The sequence below is a fragment of the Gobius niger genome (genome assembly GCF_951799975.1).
Source record: "Gobius niger genome assembly, chromosome: 24".
Classification (NCBI taxonomy): domain Eukaryota; kingdom Metazoa; phylum Chordata; class Actinopteri; order Gobiiformes; family Gobiidae; genus Gobius; species Gobius niger.
This window is the reverse complement of record NC_136875.1, coordinates 13,630,751-13,650,097: the sequence shown is the minus strand read 5'-3', so window position 1 is coordinate 13,650,097 and position 19,347 is coordinate 13,630,751. Positions and strand designations below refer to the sequence as shown.

Genomic DNA, 19,347 nt, shown 5'->3' with positions numbered 1-19,347 from the left:
GAGACAGAGGCCGATTTCAAGACATTCACTACAGCCATTTTGAGAGAGACATTTTACACAAGGCAGTTATTCTAATTTACTGCATTTACAGACCAACAGAAGGTTTGGTCATCATTGTCGTGTGATATAGACTGGTGCTATGTGACTGAAAAAAACATAATACTCCCTCTTTAAATGAAAAATGGTTATATTTCAAACATGATTCAGTCGACACAGACGTTTATATGGTTAGTCTGGTGTTAGAAGTGCTTTACCTCAGGTGCTCTGTGCTCGGGTCAGACTGTTTTTAATGGAAGCTACTAGTTACCATAGACATGCACTAGCCTAGCACTAGCCTAGCACCGCCAAACTCTCCGTGCTCCGTTTCCGCTCGTCTCTACGTGCCTTAACGTGGCAGAATCAACGATAAATCTGCTTGAATTGAATTGAATCCGGCACTGCTTTGTCCGCCCCTAAAATAAGCAAAAATATGCAACCCGGCTTAGTCCCGAAGCCTAATTTAGCCTCTTTTTCTCTCCGCGTGCCGTCATGAGAAAGTGCCGAGTCCGCACATGTGACACGGCGGCGGCGGGAGGCTGAGCGGAGGCCGGAGCTGCCGGGATGATTAGTGCGTGTGCGGCGGAGGAAAGTGGGTCGCCTTAGCTGTGGATGAATCAAACAGCTGATTTTTAAAGCAGCACAGGTGCGACTGCTGCGTCTGCGCTTCTGCCCCAGTCGTCACTTCTCTTCCCAGCGACATTATTTTCATTGTAAAAAGCTGGTACAGTGGTTTTTATTCCTGCTTTAGGGACTTTACGACAGACTGAGACTCTTTATGAAGGTTCTGACGCGATGATGGAGCGCAGTGGGAGGGGCCGGCAGAAGGTGAGACTTAAAGGTGCATTATGAAGCTTTTTATGTGGAAAAGGAAGGTGATATTTGTGCGTATTTGTATGAGTGGTCAGCATGGCGTTACTGTCCATCACTGTGGTCTCGAGGACGCTCATTTGAAAGCTAACTTGTGTGTTTTTGTTGCTTATTCATCGTTTTTTTTTGTCACTTTTTGGTTGCTCTCTATAATTGTTGTTCTTGTCACTTTTTTGTGGCTTTTTTCCTGTCACATTTGTCGCTTTTTCATGTGTTTTGTTGTTGTTGCTTCTTTGTCGTGTTTTTGCCACATTTTTCTCTCATTTTTGTCACGTTTTTGTCGATCTTTCCTCACTGTTGTTGTGTCATTGTTGCTTTTCTGGCACGGTGTTGTCGCTCTTTTATCGCTTCTTTGGCGCTTTGTGGTTGTTTTTTCAGCACGTGTTAGTCACCTTTTTGTCGCTCTTTAGTCACTTTTTTGTTGTATTATTGTTTCTTTTTTGCTTTTGATGCGCTTTTACTGCTTCTTTGTGTCGTTTTTGTCAATTTTTGTGGCTTTTTATCCCATACTTTTTGTGTTGTGTTTCCATGTTTTTTTTTCCCTTGCTTTTTTTGTCATTTCATCACGTGTTTGTCACTTTTTTGTTGCTTTCCTTGCATGGTTTTGTCGCTCTTTTATCGCTTCTTTGTCACTTTAAAGTGACCTTTTTTCCCGTCGCTTTCGTGTCGTGTTTTCCTAGTTTTTTTGTCGTGTTTTTGTCACTTTTTCATAGTTTTTTCCGTTGCTTTTTTGTCGTGTTTTCCTAGTTTTGTTGTCGTGTTTTTGTCACTTTTTCATAGTTTTTTCCGTTGCTTTTTTGTCGTGTTTTCCTAGTTTTGTTGTCGTGTTTTTGTCACTTTTTCATAGTTTTTTTCCGTTTCTTTTTTTGTCGTGTTTTCCTAGTTTTTTTGTCATGTTTCGCCACATTTTTCTCAGGTTTTTCTTGCTCTTTCGTTGGTTTTCAGTTACATTTTGTTGTTGTATTGTTGCTTTTCTGGCACGTTTTCATCGCTTTATTGTGGCCTTTTTTCCGTTCTTTACTGTCACGTTTTCGTCGCTCTTTTGCAGCTTCTTTTGTTGCGTTTTCGTCCTGGTTTTCGTCCCTACATTGGCTCTTTTTTCCAAGAACCGTTCAGATTTGGGTGAAGCCAAAGTGGATAAAAAGTGCTCGGTCCCGGTGATGGTTCAGAGGTTCAAACATTACCAAACGGAGCTAAAATGGGCCTGACCCGGGACGAAACCCGGCCCCCGTTATCCCCCCCCCCCCTCCCCCTGAAAGCACCGCCTCCTCTGCTTTGCCCTTTTCCCGCTCTCGTCCCGGGGCTTGTTTGTCTCTTTTGGAAACGGCCCAAAAGTGCACTACGGAAAATCATCTTCGAAAGTGTAAGTCTGAAAAATATGAGGTGACGGCGGCCGAGGAACATAAACAAGAGAGACGTAAAATGCCAAGGTCAAAGCGGCGATGGCGAGGGGGAGCGGCCCGGCCTGAACCGGAAAATAAACACAAACAAAACCACAAAACCACAATATAATAATGTCTTACGTGTGTTGTGATCACTCTATGTCATTTATTTTTACTTTCATTCATCGAAAGTTCTGTCGAAAAGTGTCGTCTGAGCTAAATGCTAACTCGTATTCAGCCAAGTTTCTGCTTTTTGTGACTCGGACACACACAAAACATCCTCTTATGATATTTTAACGATAAAGAAACCGTACTTTAGTAAAGGGGCTTCTTCATTCATTTGTATGGGGGTAAAACACCAGCGTAAACAGGTCCGGGATTTGAGACCCAACGAGCTAACGGTGTGTCTGCGATTTGTATGTATATCATGGAAGCGCTGTTAGTTATCTGAGCCTGTTCCTATTAATGCACGGTTGAATCCTGGACCCATTTAAATAGAGCATTTCCACCCATATAAATGAATAGGGAAGTCGGCACAATACTAAACTATGGCGAGGTATTTTTCACTCTTTTCAGCCATTTTCTAGAGAAATACAAGCTTTTTTTTATCACATACAAATAAAGTCAAGTCTAAATCGGGTCCATGTGGATGTTTATTCACAGCAGATTTTTCAGTAGAAGCGAAAAAACAGCAGTCGTAGCTTGTGTTAGCATTAGCACGATGTTAGCATTCTCCGTTATTTGTGTATGTTTGGGCTGTTGAACCGCTTTGCTCCTCCCCATGTCTTTGTATCTTTATTTAATAGAAAAAATATACTAATAATTCAGTGTTTGTTAAAGTAGTTTTGGAATAATTAGAGAAAGTTTAAATTGTTTTCCCCCTTAACTGTTTTCAAACATGACCATATATGGGCGACTCCAGAGATGCGTCTGTATCTACTGGAGCCAGGTGCCATTTCCTTACGGCTTCAGGAAGAAGTCGGCCAGAATATGTCTATTCTTTGTTTTAAAGTCTGTGGTCTGTACATTAGCTTCTCGACTGGAGAGAGTGATGCCTCATTTGAAAGCTAAGATCGACAAAAGTTGTGTTTTCATCCTCGTTTTCTGTATTTGATGCTTTTTTTTTTTTTAGCTTTTAGATTAGGGTAAAGCCAAACTGGAGAAAACGTGCTCGGTTCAGGAGGGGGTAAGAGGTTAATGATTTCTACTGAGGCTTTGAGCTCCCCTAAATTCATAATCTGCTGTGTTTGATGGCTAACGCTAACGGCTAAAGGGGAAACACAGTGAGCGGGCTGACTGAAAAGTGAACTGTCCTCTTTCGTCAGGATCAAACGCCGCTTCTCCTTTTTCATCTCTAAAGGGATGGACGATCACAACATGGAGCCGGACATTAGTTCCCGACGGATTACTGTGAGTTCCAGGATCGATCGTGACCTTTCAAGCCTCTCCGTGTAACTCGCGAGGATTTCCAGCTCCAGAGACGTCGTGAAAAGCATCTATTGAGCGTTTATCTGAAGGAGCTCGTTCCCCACAGCGAACTTTTCAGAAATCACGATAAAGAGGATGGACAGAAGAGTGAAGGGGACGAGCTTTTAGGGTCGTTTTAACCTCTTACCTCCAGCTTAACCCAGCGCATTCTCTCCAGTTCAGCTTTACCCAAATCGAAAAGCTTCTACACAGGAGACGAACTGTGTAATGCCTCATTTGAAAGCTAAGATCTAGAAAAGTGATTGTAATTTTTTGTTGTTGCATTTTGACACTTGTTTTCGTCTCTTTTGGCACATTTTTGGTCATGTTTTTGTCGGGTTTTGTTGAATTTTTATTGCTTTTATTTTGGTCACTTTTTGGTGTGTTTGCCACAGTTTTGGCCACGTTTTTTGTCACGTTTTTTGTGATTTTTCTGTCACATTTTTGTCATTTTCTGTAAATTTTTTTTCACTTTTTAGTCAATTTTTTGTCACTTTTTTGTCAATTTTTTGTTACTTTTTTGTCAAATTTTTGTCACATTTTTGTCACCTTTTTTCACATTTTAGGATTTTTTTGTCCATTTTTTGTCATTTTTTAGTCACGTTTTAGGAATTTTTTGTCGATTTTTTGTCGATTTGTTGATTTTTTGTCGATTTTTTGTCAATTTTTTGTCAATTTTTTGTCACATTTTTGTCAATTTTTTTGTCACATTTTAGGAATTATTTGTCGATTTTTTGTCGATTTTTTGACGATGTTTTGTCAATTTTTTGTCAATTTTTTTTGTCACATTTTAGGATTTTTTTTGTCGATTTTTTGTCAATTATTTGTCACTTATTTGTCAAATTTTTGCCACATTTTTGTCACTTTTTGTCACATTTTTGCCATATTTTTGTCACTTTTTTGTCAATTTATTGTCACATTATTGTCACTTTTTTGTCATTTTTTGTCAATTTTAGTAACATTTTTTGTCAATTTGTTGTCAATTCAAGTAACATTTGTCAATTTTTTGTCACATTTTTTGTCATTTTTTGCCACATTGTGTCTTTTATTTTATTATGGAATACATTTTAAAGGTTGTAATTAACTGACTAACTTAGGAGGTCACATTTAAGGCAATCAAAAGCTATTTCAATCAAAAACATCTTAACAGGTCAAGCTATATTTTACCAGAGGACCTTCTTTGAGCAGCTTCACAATTCTTAAATCCATTAATCTTGTGAGTTTCCGTGTAACTCGCGAGTATTTCCACCTCCACAGACGTCGTGAAAACCATCTATTGAGCGTTTATCTGAACAAGCTCGTTCCCCACAGCGAACTTTTCAGAAATCCTCTTCTTCTTTTCCCTCCTCCAAACGTTTTTTTTCTTGTTTTTTTGAGTGGATTCTTCCCGGGACGGCGCGCTCGGCTGCCCTCCGGTGAGACGGGCCGAAGGGCAGCCACTGAAGCGTGCGGCCGAGGTGAGGATTTAGAAAGAAGAAAATGTCGAGCGAAATGATCGTTGCGGCGGCGGCCATATTGATTTTGGTGGAAGCGAGCGGGGGATTAGCGCCGCTGAACCACCGGGCGCTTTGGAGAAGGAGATGGAGTTCTGGGGGACGACTCAACCAAGTCTAAACTAGCGGAGGCTCAATATCCAGATGGGACGAGTTAGAGAGTTTACAATGGATGTGCAAATGTAAATGTAAGAAATCCGTGGTTATTTAGTTTTACGGTTCCTTAAATCAGACTGAGGAGTGAGAGTGTTGGCCAAAACTTCAGTCAAATGTGTTTTAGGTCATAGTTTTTGTATTTTCTTAACTTAAGCAGTAGAAATAGTAGACCAGGGGTAAGCAACGTCAGGCCCGGGGGTCAAAACCGGCCCTCCATCATCAAACTCTGGCCCTCGAGATGATTTTGAGAAATATTACGACCCAAATCAGAGATAAAAGGCCTGCTAAAGTACCTTAAAATGTCTTAGCAGAGCACCCTTTTAGGCCATAATCCTAATATAATACTCAGCTATAGGTAGAAATGACTTAAATCTACTTGAATTAAGAGAGTTCCAGGATCGATCGTGACCTTTCAAGCCTCTCCGTGTAACTCGCGAGCATTTCCAGCTCCAAAGACGTCGTGAAAAGCATCTATTGAGCGTTTATCTGAAGAAGCTCTTTCCCCACAGCAAACCTTTCAGAAATCACGATAAAGAAGAGTGAAGGGGACGAGCTTTTAGGGTCGTTTTAACCTCTTACCTCCACCTTAACCCACCGCATTCTCTCCAGTTCAGCTTTACTCAAATCTAAAAGCTTCTAGACAGGAGAGGAACTGTGTAATGCCTCATTTGAAAGCTAAGATCTAGAAAAGTGATGCATTTTGACACTTGTTTTCGTCTCTTTTGTCTCTTTTTTGGTCATGTTTTTGTCGGGTTTTGTTGAATTTTCATCGCTTTTATTTTGGTCACTTTTTGGTGTGTTTGCCACATTTTTTGCCATGTTTTTGTCACTTTTTTGTCCATTTTGTGTCAATTTTTTGTCACATTTGTGTCAATTTTTTGCCACATTTTTGTCAATTTTTTGTCAAATTTTTGTCGATTTTTTGTCACATTTTTGTCAATTTTTTGTCACATTTTTGTCACATTTTTGTCACATTTTTGTCACATTTTTGCCTATTTTTTGTCACATTTTAGGAAATTTTTTGTCACATTTTTGTCACTTTTTTTGTCTATTTTTTGTCACATTTTTGTCCATTTTTTGTAAATTTTGTGTACATTTTTTGTCACATTTTAGGACATTTTTGTCACATTTAGAGATAAAAGGCCTGTTAAAGTACCTTAAAATGTCTTAGCAGAGCACCCTTTTAGGCCATAATCCTAATATAATACTCAGCTATAGGTAGAAATGACTTAAATCTACTTGAATTAAGAGATTAAATCTAAAGTTTGGTGCGTGAGTAGATTTGGTCTGGCCTTAGAGCAGATTAAACCTATTCTTGCCAATGGAACAAGCACAAGCATTTTCTTAATTCAGATTATTTTGTATAATTTCAAGTGAATAATAAATATTTTTTACAGTAAAAGTTAATTTGCCTGATTTCCAGTGGGATTTCTATTTGTTCCATTGGCATTGGTGTTTTTATCTGATGTTAGATTAGTTCAAACCGACTCAAATTTAACGTAAAAAAAAAAGATCTACAGCTAAATCCCCTAAACAGCGCGGCATTCAATGTGTTAAAGTCAAAATTGAAGGAAAACCTTGTGTGCACATTTAAACAGCCCGGTTCTCAGAGTGAAGACTTTAACCGGACATTTCTCTTTCGCCAAATAAAAACTCAGAGAAACGTTAAACTCTCAGCTGTTTCGATCTGTCTGCGGGAACTCGCTCTGCTTTGTTGATCACACTCTCCATGGAGCGAGAGAAAAGTGTCGGCCCCACAGCTGCTCCCTGCGTAACGCCACCCACCCCCTCGGACCAAACCTTTGAATTTATTACTTTATTTCATGGCAAAACCAACTTACACGAGTATCTTACTGGGTTACACGTTAGGTCTTTATGGATTTGTCATATAAATCATCAAATTAAATGACATATTCCAAACACTTTGATATTTCGAGTCGTTATGTTTGGTTCATCACTCAAGACATAGTATAGAAGAGAAAAACATTATTGTCTTCTTTGTTTAACCTCTTAACTCCCGCCTGAACCGAGAGCATTTTCTCCGAATCCAGTAGGCCAGTGTAACGCCTCATTTGAAAGCTAAGATCTACAAAACTCATCTAAATGGATCTTTTTCCTCACGTCATCAGACTTTTTTGTAATTTTTTCGTCATTTTTTGGTCATTTTTTGGTCACATTTTTATCACATTTTTTTGTCATTGTCTTTGTCATTTTTGTAATTTTTTGTTATTTTTTTGTCATTTTTTGTCACATTTTTTGCTATTTTTTAATCTTTTTTGTCATTTTTTGTCACATTTTTTCGTCACTTTTTTGTCATTTTTTGGTCACATTTTTATCACATTGTTTTGTCATTTTCTTTGTCATTTTTGTAATTTTTAGTAATTTTTTTGTAATTTTTTGTCATTTTTTTGTGTCAGTTTTTGTTATTTTTCTGTCTTTTTTGTCACATTTTTTCCATCACTTTTTTGTCATTTTTTGTCACATTTTTTGTCATTTTTTGTCACATTTTTTGTTATTTTTTAATCATTTTTTTGTCATTTTTGTCATTTTTTGTCACATTTTTTTCGTCACTTTTTTGTCATTTTTTGGTCACATTTTTATCACATTTTTATCACATTGTTTTGTCATTTTCTTTGTCATTTTTGTAATTTTTAGTAATTTTTTTGTCATTTTTTGTCATTTTTTTGTGTCATTTTTTGTTATTTTTCTGTCTTTTTTGTCACATTTTTCGTCACTTTTTTGTCATTTGTTGTCATTTTTTGGTCACATTTTTATCACATTTTTTTGTCATTTTCTTTGTCATTTTTGTCATTTTTTGTCATTTTTTTAAATCATTTTTTGTCCTTTCTTTTTTGGTTCATCACTCAAGACATATAGATAGAAAATACAATACAATAGAAAAACATAACTGTCTTCCTTGTTTAATGATGTAGAAATATGTTCATTGCAAAGACAACAGCAGATTGACCTCAGTAAAGGTCTGCGAGTCCTCCCCCAAGACAATCGAGTATTTATGTGGTATTTTCTCAGATCTTTCCATGATCACAGTGTCTATAAATCGTCCTCGAGGTTCTGCGTTTGGGGCCTGGTTTGAGAGAATTACTTCCCCCCCCCCCAAAGTCACTCTCCCAAAAGGTCGCTCACGCCGCATTTCTGTTTCTTAAATCGCCTTTTCTTTGTCCTCGTCCGCTCCCCTCCATATTTCTTTCTCCCCCCCTCTCCCCTGAAAGATCTCGGGCCAATTACCGACACAGAGACTGATTTGGGTAATTACCGCCGGCTCCGGGCCCATTTGGACGAATAAAAAAAAAAGGAGCGTTCCGATGAAACACTTCTCAGTCCTAATGTCATCGGGGACGGCATGGATTAACTTTGAAGAGCGAGAAACCTTCCCGCGGCTCGCGCATCGATCCCGACGCCGATCCGGGGGTTGTAAAAGGCTTAATCGGAGCAAAACAACAGCTGATTGGTCGGACAAAAAGGCGGTGATTGCGGAGGGAGAGCGGTCAGAGCAGACGGACGAGAGGCTGGAGAGAGAGAGCAGCAGGAGAGACGATAAAGACTCTACAGAAGAGAGAAGGGAACAGGCTTTTAGGGGCATTTTAACCTCTTATCTCCATCTTAACCGAGCACATTCTCTGCAGTTCGGCTTTACCTAAATCTGAAAGTTTCTCGACAGGAGAGCAACTGTGTAATGCCTCATTTGAAAGCGAAGATCTAGAAAAGTGATTGTAATTATTTTTGGTTGTTCTTGTTTTCGTCTCTTTTGTCACTTTTTTTGGACATGTTTTTGTCGGGTTTGGTTGAATTTTCATCGCTTTTATTTTGGTCACTTTTTTGGTGTGTTTGCCACGTTTTTTGCCATATTTTTGTAATTTTTTCTAAAAAAAATTCTAAATTTTTGTCAATTTTTGCCAAATTTTTGCCACGTTTTTTGCCACATTTTAGTAATTTTTTCCTAATTTTTTTCTAATTTTTTGTTAGATTTTTGCCACATTTTTGTAATTTTTTCCTATTTTTTTTCTAATTTTTTGTCAGATTTTTGCCACATTTTTGTGATTTTTTGTCACTCTTTTGTCACATTTTTGTCACTTTATCATTTTTTTCTTTTCTTTTATTATGGAAGACATTTTAATGGTTGTAATTAACTGACTAACTTAGGAGGTCATATTTACTGAAATCAAAAGCTATTTCAATCAAAAACATCTTAACAGGTCGAGTTATATTTTACTATAGGAGCTTCTTTGAGCAACTTCAAAATTCTTAAATCCTTTAAACTTGTGAGTTTTTGTTGAGTTTCCGCTTGGATTTCTTTGCAGGATGTTAGAATAACCTCCCAGAGCTGCTGTTTGGATGAAAACTGCCTCCCACCCTCATATATGTTCTGCTTGAGGCTCCAGAGGTTCTCAATAGGGTTGAGGTCAGGGGAGGAGGGGGTCCACATCATGAGTTTCTCTCCTTTTATGCCCATAGCAGCCAGTGATGCAGAGTATTCTTTACAGCAGGACATGGGGCGTTGTCATGATGAAGATGATCTTGTTCGGGAAAACACGGCTCTTCTTTTTGTAGCATAGAAGACAGTGGTCAGTCAGAAAGAGGTCATTTTCACACCTTCAGGGATCCTAAAGGGGCCGACCAGCTCTCTCCTCATGATTCTGGCCCAAAACATGACTCCGCCCCCTCCTTACTGACGTCACAGCCTTGTTGGGACATGGTGGCCGTTCACAAACTATCCACTCCTCCATCCATCTGACCATCCAGGGCTACACGGCCTCATCAGTGAACAAGACTGTTTGAAAATGAGTCTTCATGTATTTCTGAGCCACTGCAGCTGTTTCTGTTCTTCAGCATTCAATGAACAGTTTAGGGGAGGCCGGAAACTGCAGCCTCTGGAGGGTCCTACACCTTCATGTTCGGGAGACTCCAGAGGCACCAGCAGCTTCAAATGCCTGTTTTTGTAGCAGCTGTTCTCTTAATCTGATGTGTTTGTCTGGCAGAAACCGTCCTCATTGTGCCTTATCTGCACAAACCCTGCACAAATTTCTTATCAGTTTGATGATTAAGCTTCATCTTTCATGAAATATCGAAGGTTTTCATACCTAGACCAAGGCATTCAACTATTTCACGCTTTTCATCAGCAGAGAGATCCTTTTTCTTTCCCTTATTGCTTGAAAATGATCTGCTTAATAAAGTGGAACACCCTTTTTCAGTAGTTTTTCCCTTAACCTGAAAACTAATCATCCCAGGTCTCTGAGATTAATGTCAGTGATTCATAGAGCCCCGAGACACAAAACCATCCACGAGTTTCATTGAACGGCTCCGGGTCGCGCCAGTGAAACGCCTCATTTGAAAGCTAAGACCTACAAAACTCATCTAAGCTTCATCCTTGTTTGTGCGATCACGTTTTAGTCGTTTTCGTTGCGTTTATATCATGTTTTCATTGCTTTGTCGTCACATTTTTATCACATTTCTGTTGCTTTTTGAGCGTAAATAACTTGAATGATTATCTTTTACTGAATGTGCTCATCACTCCCGACTGATCTGCCGGATTCTGATCCAGAGTCTGAGCCTGAAAAGTGAAGTGGTCGTCCCCTCGAACACAAACCCCCAATCCTTCCCCGGCGTCGCTAAAGCACCTTTTCAAACCTCCGCCGGATTAGCCGCGCCGCTTATGGCGCCGATTGGCCTCGGCGCCGGGATTGGCCTCCGCCGCGTTTTCAATTCATTTCACTTACCCGCGCCTTAAACCCCGCCATCCGTTTCCAAAAGCAGCCGTAATGCCCTTTTCTGCTGATTCCTCGCTCGTTCTGTCTGATTTTGAGCAGGTTTTTTTTTTTTTTTTTTGTCGCGGATTATTTTGCGGGAGGCAGGTTGGAGAGCGAGCAGATCTGAACCGAGGAAGGTTTGGAAGCCGGGGGTTTAGCTGCAGTGGAAATGGTAGAAGAGAATGTGATGTTTCCCCTTTTAACCTCTTAACCCCCGCCTTAACCAAGAAAAAAAAAGCTAGATATAAACGATACAGATTTTCATCAATAAAACGGCATTCTTTATGATCATGTTTTTATTTTTCTGAAAAATGCTTGTTTTTCACCAAACCCATAGTTAAATGGTATCGAGATATGAAATGTTGTCCATATCGTTCAGCCCTACTGTCTATACTTGTTTTTGTTGAATTTTCATCGCTTTATTTTTGGTCACTTTTTTGGTGTGTTTGCCGCATTTTTTGCCACGTTTTTTGTCACTTTTTTAGCCAAATTTTTGTAATTTTTTATTATTATTTTTGTCACTTTTTTGTAATTTTTTTGTCACTTTTTTGTACATTTTTTGTCATTTTTTGTCACTTTTTTTGTGAATTTTTGCCACATTTTTGTCCCTTTTTTGTAAATTCTTTGTCATTTTTTGTCACTTTTTTGTCACATTTTCGTCACATATTTGTACATTTTTTTTGTCATTTTTTGTCACTTTTTTTTGTCACTTTTTGTCACTTTTTTGTAAATTTTTTGCCACTTTTTTATAATTTTTTTGTCATTTTCTGTCACTTTTTTGTCATTGTTTTGACACATTTATCTTTTGATTTATTATGGAATACATTTAAAGGTTGTAATTAACTGTCTATACTCATGTTTATAGACCCTGACATTTTTTTGTACATTTTTTGTCACATTTTTGTCATTTTTGGTTTGTTTTTTTGTCACTTTTCTGCCACATTTTTGTCACTTTTTTGTAAATTTGTGTACATTTTTTGTCATTTTTTGTATTTTTTTGTCACTTTTTTGTCACTTTTTTGCCAATTTTTTGCCACATTTTTGTAAATTTTTTGTCACTTTTTTGTACATTTTTTGTTTGGTTTTTTTGTCACTTTTTGTCACATTTTTGCCACATTTTTGTCACTTTTTTGTAAATTTTTTGTCACTTCTTTGTCATTTTTTTGTAAATTTGTGTAAATTTTTTGTCATTTTTTGTATTTTTTTGTCACTTTTTTGGCATATTTTTGTCACTTTTTTGTCATATTTTTGTCACTTTTTTTGTCATTTTTTGTCATTTTTTTCACTTTTTTGTAAATTTCTTGTCATTTTTTTTTTGACACATTAATCTTTTGATTTATTATGGAATACATTTTAAAGGTTGTAATTAACTGTCTATACTTATATTTATAGACCCTTTCACTGCTGACATCATCAGTGACATCATCAGTGACATCATCTGGAGGCAGGAAGTGATCAAGAGAAACAAGATTCAACTAAAACTAGCGATTATAAATGTAAAACTACAACTAAAACATGTGGTCCTGTTGTGGCTTAAGGCGCAAGAACAAGAGGAACGACATTTGAGACGATAAAATAAGCTTTATCTGATGTTTCCAACACCAGTTAGACGTTTGTTTACCGTTACTATGACAACAGCTACAATGGAAATAGATAGGAAACTAGCTTCCCGCCTCCAGATAAGACCCGGAATGTTTACAAACAATTAAAGGGTCAATTAAATGATAAAAGTTTACAGCCTATAGGCCAGTGTAACGCCTCATTTGAAAGCTAAGACCTACAAAACTCATGTAAACGGATAATGCGTTTTCATCATACATTTTTGTCACTTTTTCGTCACATTTTTGTCACTTTTTCGTCACATTTTTGTCACTTTTCTGTCACTCTTTTGTTTCTTTTTTGCTGCTCTTTCGTGACTTTTTTTTTGCTTTTCATCACACATTATTGTCACTCTTTTATGGATTTTTTGTGTGTTTTTGCTACACATTTTTGTCACTTTTCTTTTACTCTTTTATGCTTTTTTTTGTCACTTTTGACTCACATTTATGTCAGTTATGTCACGTTTTCTTCTCATTTTTGTTGCATGTTTTCACACTTTTTTCAAGAGGCTTTTCCATTAGACGGATCAGATGGGGGTTAAAGGTCAACGCAACAACACGAGCAGAATCCATTCGACCTTCGTGGTGTTTTCTTTTTCAAACAGGAGGCAGGGATTCGTTTATCAGTCTCTCTGGTCTGAGTCCGGTCTTGGTTTAGTCCCAGTTTGACCTGGACACATTTCGTGGTTGAAGAGTCGCTTCTGTTAATGTGTAACTCCAGTAAAGCTGTGATCCCACGCCCCGCTTCACCTCCTCCTCCTCCTCCTCCTCCTCTCACATTATGAAGAAGCCCATGGTTTCCCCCACGTCGCCTTTAAATCCTCAACTTCAGCTTTCATCAACTGATTTCACATTTCCTACCATTAGAAATACACAACTTTTAGATTGTGTTATAGTGTGTGTGTTGTTGTAATAGTCGGGGCAGAAGAAAAATGTTTTATTATTATTTTATTTTTAAGTCCAGGATGAAGGACACATTTTTACTGCTGCCTATGGAGATTGATTGGATTTTAATGATTTTCTTTTAATGTAATTATATTGAATGATTTGTTTTATTGATTTTCATTGTGTTTTTAACGCTTTTGTATTGTATTTTTTTTATTGTGTCTGGTGTTGTTGTGAGGCACATTGAGTTGTCATGTACATGATTTTTAATTTTAGGCAAGAAATGGGAAAAATGTTGACAAAAAAACTGACAAAATAAAAAAAAAAAAAAAACAAATTTGAAAAAAAGGGGGGATTGGAAAACATTTTTAGGATTTTTCTTTTTTCTTTAAATTAAAAAAATGAGGAAAAAGTGGGGCTGGGAAATGTGGAAAACACTGGAGATAAAATTGGGGAAAATTTGCCACATTTTTGTCAAATTTTTCTCAATTTTTGCCAAATTTTTGCTACGTTTTTGCCAAATTTTAGTCATTTTTTTCTAATTTTTGTCTAAATTTTTGTCAGATTTTTACCACATTTTTGTCAAATTTTTGCCATGTTTTTGCCACATTTTTGTCAAATTTTTCTCAATTTTTGCCAAATTTTTGCTACGTTTTTGCCAAATTTTAGTCATTTTTTTCTAATTTTTGTCTAAATTTTTGTCAGATTTTTACCACATTTTTGTCAAATTTTTGCCATGTTTTTGCCACATTTTTGTCATTTTTTTCTAATTTTTTTCAAATTTTTTGTCAAATTTTTACCACATCTTTGGGTCCATTTTTTGTCCATTTTTGTCACATTTTTGCCACGTTTTTGGCATTTTTTTGTCACTCTTTTGTCACATTTTTGTCACTTTATAATTTTTTTGCCACATTTTTTATTTTATTTTATTATGGAATACATTTTAAAGGTTGCAATTAACTGACTAACTTAGGAGGTCATATTTAATGAAATCAAAAGCTAATCAAAAAAAAAAAAATAACAGGTGAAGTTGTATTTTAACATAGGACCTTCTTTGAGCAGAGTTTTTGGACAGTTTCTGCTTGGATTTGTTTGCAGGATGTCAGAACAGCCTCCCAGAGCTGCTGTTTGGATGAAAACTGCCTCCCGCCCTCATAGATGTTTTGCTTGAGGCTCCAAAGGTTCTCAATAGGGGTGAGGGGGGGATAGATTGGAATTTTTTTTTCTAGGATTTTTCTTTTTTCTTTAAATTAAAAAAATGAGGAAAAAGTGGGGCTGGGAAATGTGGAAAACACTGGAGATAAAATTGTGGAAAATTTGGCGGGACATGGAAAAAAAAAGTGTCGCTTTTTGCTGTGTTTTTGTTGGGTATTCATCGCGTTTTTTCACCTTTTTTGTCCGTTTTTGTCCGTTTTTGTTGCTTTCATGTTGCATTTTTCCCCCCCTTTTGTCCTTACTCTATTGTCGGCTTTTTTAATCACGTTTCGATTACAGCCTACAGACCAGTGCGATGCCTCAGAAAAGGACAGGACCGTATTTTCCGTAGTATAAGTCGCTCCAGCCAAACTATGAAAAACGTGCGACTTATACTTATACATACTTATACATATCCGGTATTTAATGTGAGTGTGAAGGCGGCACAAAGGCTTTCACAGTCCTCGTCTTTCCTGAACGCTCTGGACGGACCGGCTTCAGTGCGAGTTGTGACTGAGTTCCAATTATCGGCGTCTGTCCTTAGTGGATTTTAATGGTTCGTCAAGCGCAGAGTCTATCATTAATCCGTCAGCGCGGGTTTGAAGCACTAATTTATATCTCAGCGGGGGGGGGGGGGGGGGGCGCCCACTTCAGCCTATGGGCCGCTTTATACCTGCAGGTTTCAGATCAGAGCGGCTGCTGACGAGAATCGAGAGGGAGAACTTCATATTTCACTATAATGCAGTAAATGTACATGACTGTGATACTATGATCACAGAAACTACATCCACTGTATAGTTCACAGCTGTAATATATGTAAATATCTTAACTGCATTGTTTACTAGAGGTGGGAATCATCTACAAGGTCAGTGATATCACAGAGGAGTGGGGAAAATGGGAGGGGCTTGTGAAAAAAACTAGAAAATATTATGGAGGAAATTATTGTGGGAAAAGAAACAGACGTAATAATAACCTCTTAACCCCCTCTGAAGGGCTACAGCCTGTAGGTCAGCCTCATTTGAGGTCACTTTTTTGTCACATTTTGTTAATTTTTTTTGGCACTATTTCACAACATTTTTCTCTCTTTTTTTTTGTCATTTTTTCATCACTTTTTAATAATTTTTTCATCACATTTTCATCACTTTTTAAAAAAAAATTCGTCACTTTTTCATCACATTTTTCTCACTTATTCATCACTTTTTCATCACTTTTTAATAATTTTTTCATCACTTTTTCATTGCTTTTTGTCATTTTTTCCATCCCTTTTTCATCACTTTTTCATCACATTTTTCATCACTTTTTAATAATTTTTTCATCACTTTTTCATTGCTTTTTGTCATTTTTTCCATCCCTTTTTCATCACTTATTCATCACTTTTTCATCACTTTTTAATATTTTTTCCATCACTTTTTCATCACTTTTTAATATTTTTTCCATCACTTTTCCATCACTTTTTAATAATTTTTTCATCACTTTTTCGTTGCTTTTTTGTCATTTTTTTCATCACTTTTTCATCACTTTTTCATCACATTTTTCTCACTTTTTCCATCACTTTTTCATCACTTTTTAATAATTTTTTCATCACTTTTTCATCACTTTTTCATCACATTTTTCTCACTTTTTCCATCACTTTTTAATAATTTTTTCATCACTTTTTAATAATTTTTTTATCACTTTTTCGTTGCTTTTTTGTCATTTTTTTCATCACATTTTTCTCACTTTTTCCATCACTTCCTCCTAGGAACGCCCCCACCTCCTGGAGACGCCTCCGAGCTTTGGTCACCAGCCGAGTAACCAACCACTGCTCCTCAGCAGAACCCCCTCCCCACTGATGCCACAGACAGCGTGTGGAGGGGGCGTGTCGGAAAGGCTCAGAGGTTCTTAAAGAGACAGAGGCCTATTTCAAGACATTCACTACAGCCATTTTGAGAGAGACATTTTATACAAGGCAGTTATTCTAATTTACTGCATTTACAGACCAACAGAAGGTTTGTCATCATTGTAGTGTGATATAGACTGGTGCTATGGGACTGAAAAAAGCAGAATGCCCCCTCTTTAATATCTTGAATGTTCATATCTTGATGCCGATATATCTTCCAGCCTTATTCAGGACAATTACGTTTTTATTTAAATTCAGATCAGCTCATTTCTTCACATTTCTGACGATTCGTCCCCAAACATGTCGCGACGTTCCCTTCGACCCCCCCCCGTCCCGCCTCTGGACTCACCTGCACGACGGAGTGTCCCAGCGGGCTGTTCTCCTGCAGGTTGGCCTCGTAGTGGCTCTTCTCGAACTTGGGCGCGTTGTCGTTCTGGTCGGTGATGATGACCCTCAGCAGGGCGCTGCTCTGCCGCTCCGGCGTGCCCCCGTCCACCACCAGGATGTTCATGTCGTACGACTCCTTGGCCTCGCGGTCCAGGTTCCCCATCACCACCAGCTGCGGCACCTTCTCCCCGGAGTCCATGGCCACCTGCAGGCTGAACAGCTGCTCCAAGTCGTCCCGCGTGCTCAGCGAGTACCTCTCCACGCCGTTCACGCCCGAGTCCCGGTCGCTCGCCATGGGGATGGAGAACAGCGCCCCCACGTGGGTGTTCTCCGGGATGGACAGCGTGAGGACGGGCGAGGCGAACTGCGGCGTGTTGTCGTTGATGTCCAGGACCTCGATGCGGCCCTCGATCAAGCGCGGCCCGGAGCCCATGCCCTTCACCATGTCCGTGATGGACACCTCGAACTCCAGGAAGCACTTCTCGTCGTCGAACAGGTTGCGGCAGTCCTTGAGCGTCTCGCGGTCGACGGGGATCTCCGTGGTGTAGATGTCGCCCGTCTTGCCGTCCACGCGCAGGTAGGGGGCGCCCACCTCCAGCTTGTAGAGGTGGCCGCTGTCGGGGAGGCCCTGGTCGGACGCCAGGCTGCCGATGAGCGTGTTGGGCGGCTGCTCCTCCGGCACGCGGTACAGGATGTCGGTGGGGGCGGCGAGGCGCGAGGGCGACAGGAACAAGATGGAGGACAGGAAGAGGAAGAAGGAAGCGGCCATGGCTCCGCCCATCTGAAGTCTGAGAGAAGAAGAGAGGGGGGGATAACGTTAATGTGGAGGAAGTTTGTGGTAATTGTTTTTGCTCCAGAACCCGCGTCCTCCTTCGCCACCTGATCCCGTTTGGCGAGCGCGCCTCGGACGCCATAACGAGGCGCGTTAATCATCGCGCTTTGTTAACTTTGTGGGTCACGTTTTGCACCTCGACGCGGAAAAAACGGTGAAAACCCCTCACACCTGGTGACTTCGTCCCGCGGGACCAGAGCCCGACAGTTTAAAGACCGGCCAAGGATCTAAACGGTAAATGTAGGCCGCGGGGAGGTCAAAGGTCAGGCGAGAACAGATGTAAGGGTTTGAGGCGAGAGGAAAAATGCATTTAGAGGCGTCGATTTGAAACTTTTGCTGAACATTACTGATATAGATCTAAAATAATGGATAGACCCAGGTTTAAATGTATGTTTTTACTTTGTTGATGTTTTTATTTATTAGTTCATTTGTTTGAATAAGCTGTTTATGTGATTTTTTGTAATTTTTCCATATTTTTTCACCTATAGTTTATTGCAGTTCAAATGTCAATACCTGTTTGAAAGATATACAAATTTACAATATTGACTTTAACTCCAGTGCCAAGAAATGTGGGGGGAAAATGGGGGGAAAGTTGGTAAAAATTTTGAATTTGACATTAAAAAAAATGGAATTCTTGGGGGGAAAAATTGAAAAAATGTAGGTTAAAATAGAGGGGAAAAAAATGAAATTTAAAAGATTTTTTTTTTTTTTAAATAGAAAAGAAATTGGGAAATTTTGGGGGGAAATGGGGAAAAAATCTGGAAAAATTAAGGGAAACGTTAGGGAGAAAAATTTGAATTTTGGGGAAAATTTTTGAAAATATGTAAAAAATTGAAAAAGGGGAACATTTTTGAAAAAATATGGAAAAAAATGGGGGGGAAATGTATTAATATCGACTTAATGCCAAGAAATGTGAGTGAAAATGGGGGGAAAGTTGGAACAAATTTGGAAAAAAATAGAAAAAAATAAAATAGAAGTCTTTGGAAAAATTGAGGTAAAAATACAAGGGAAAAATATTGGGAAATTTTGGGGGAAATTGAGAAAAATGGGGGAAATTAGAAAATACACTGGGAAAAGGTGGGAAAAATGTTTTTTCTTTTTTTATTGTAAAAAAAACAACTGGGGAATTGTTTTTTCTGCCCTTTTGTTCCTCATGGTTTGCAAAAAATCACTTCAGATATTCATTTTTGTCAATATCGCCCAGCTATTTTTTTAGGAGCAAGAGTTGAAGGAAAACCCAAACTTTTTACAAAAACTAAGGAAACTCAGAGAATCTCGACATTGAAAACTCTTAGTTTTCACCTGCAGCGAGTCGCTTTTAACGCCCAAACACTTTATTTTTAACGCCGCCGACGGGAAAGCGGTGCATATTTCATTTCTGAAGACTTTTAGAATAATTCATC

The 19,347-nt window shown here is 38.5% G+C and overlaps 1 protein-coding gene across 2 annotated transcripts in view; it reads right to left on the bottom strand.

Annotated features, from left to right (window-relative positions):
• LOC306982383 (protocadherin-1-like) overlaps positions 1-19,347 on the bottom strand; it is a 282,274-nt gene that overhangs the window by 212,459 nt on the left and 50,468 nt on the right. For both annotated transcript variants that reach the window (XM_079582296.1, XM_079582297.1), the window contains exon 2: positions 17,075-17,900. In XM_079582296.1, coding sequence (XP_079438422.1) covers positions 17,075-17,893 — 819 coding nt within the window. In that variant the 5' untranslated portion in view covers positions 17,894-17,900. The remainder of the gene's footprint in view (positions 1-17,074; positions 17,901-19,347) is intronic.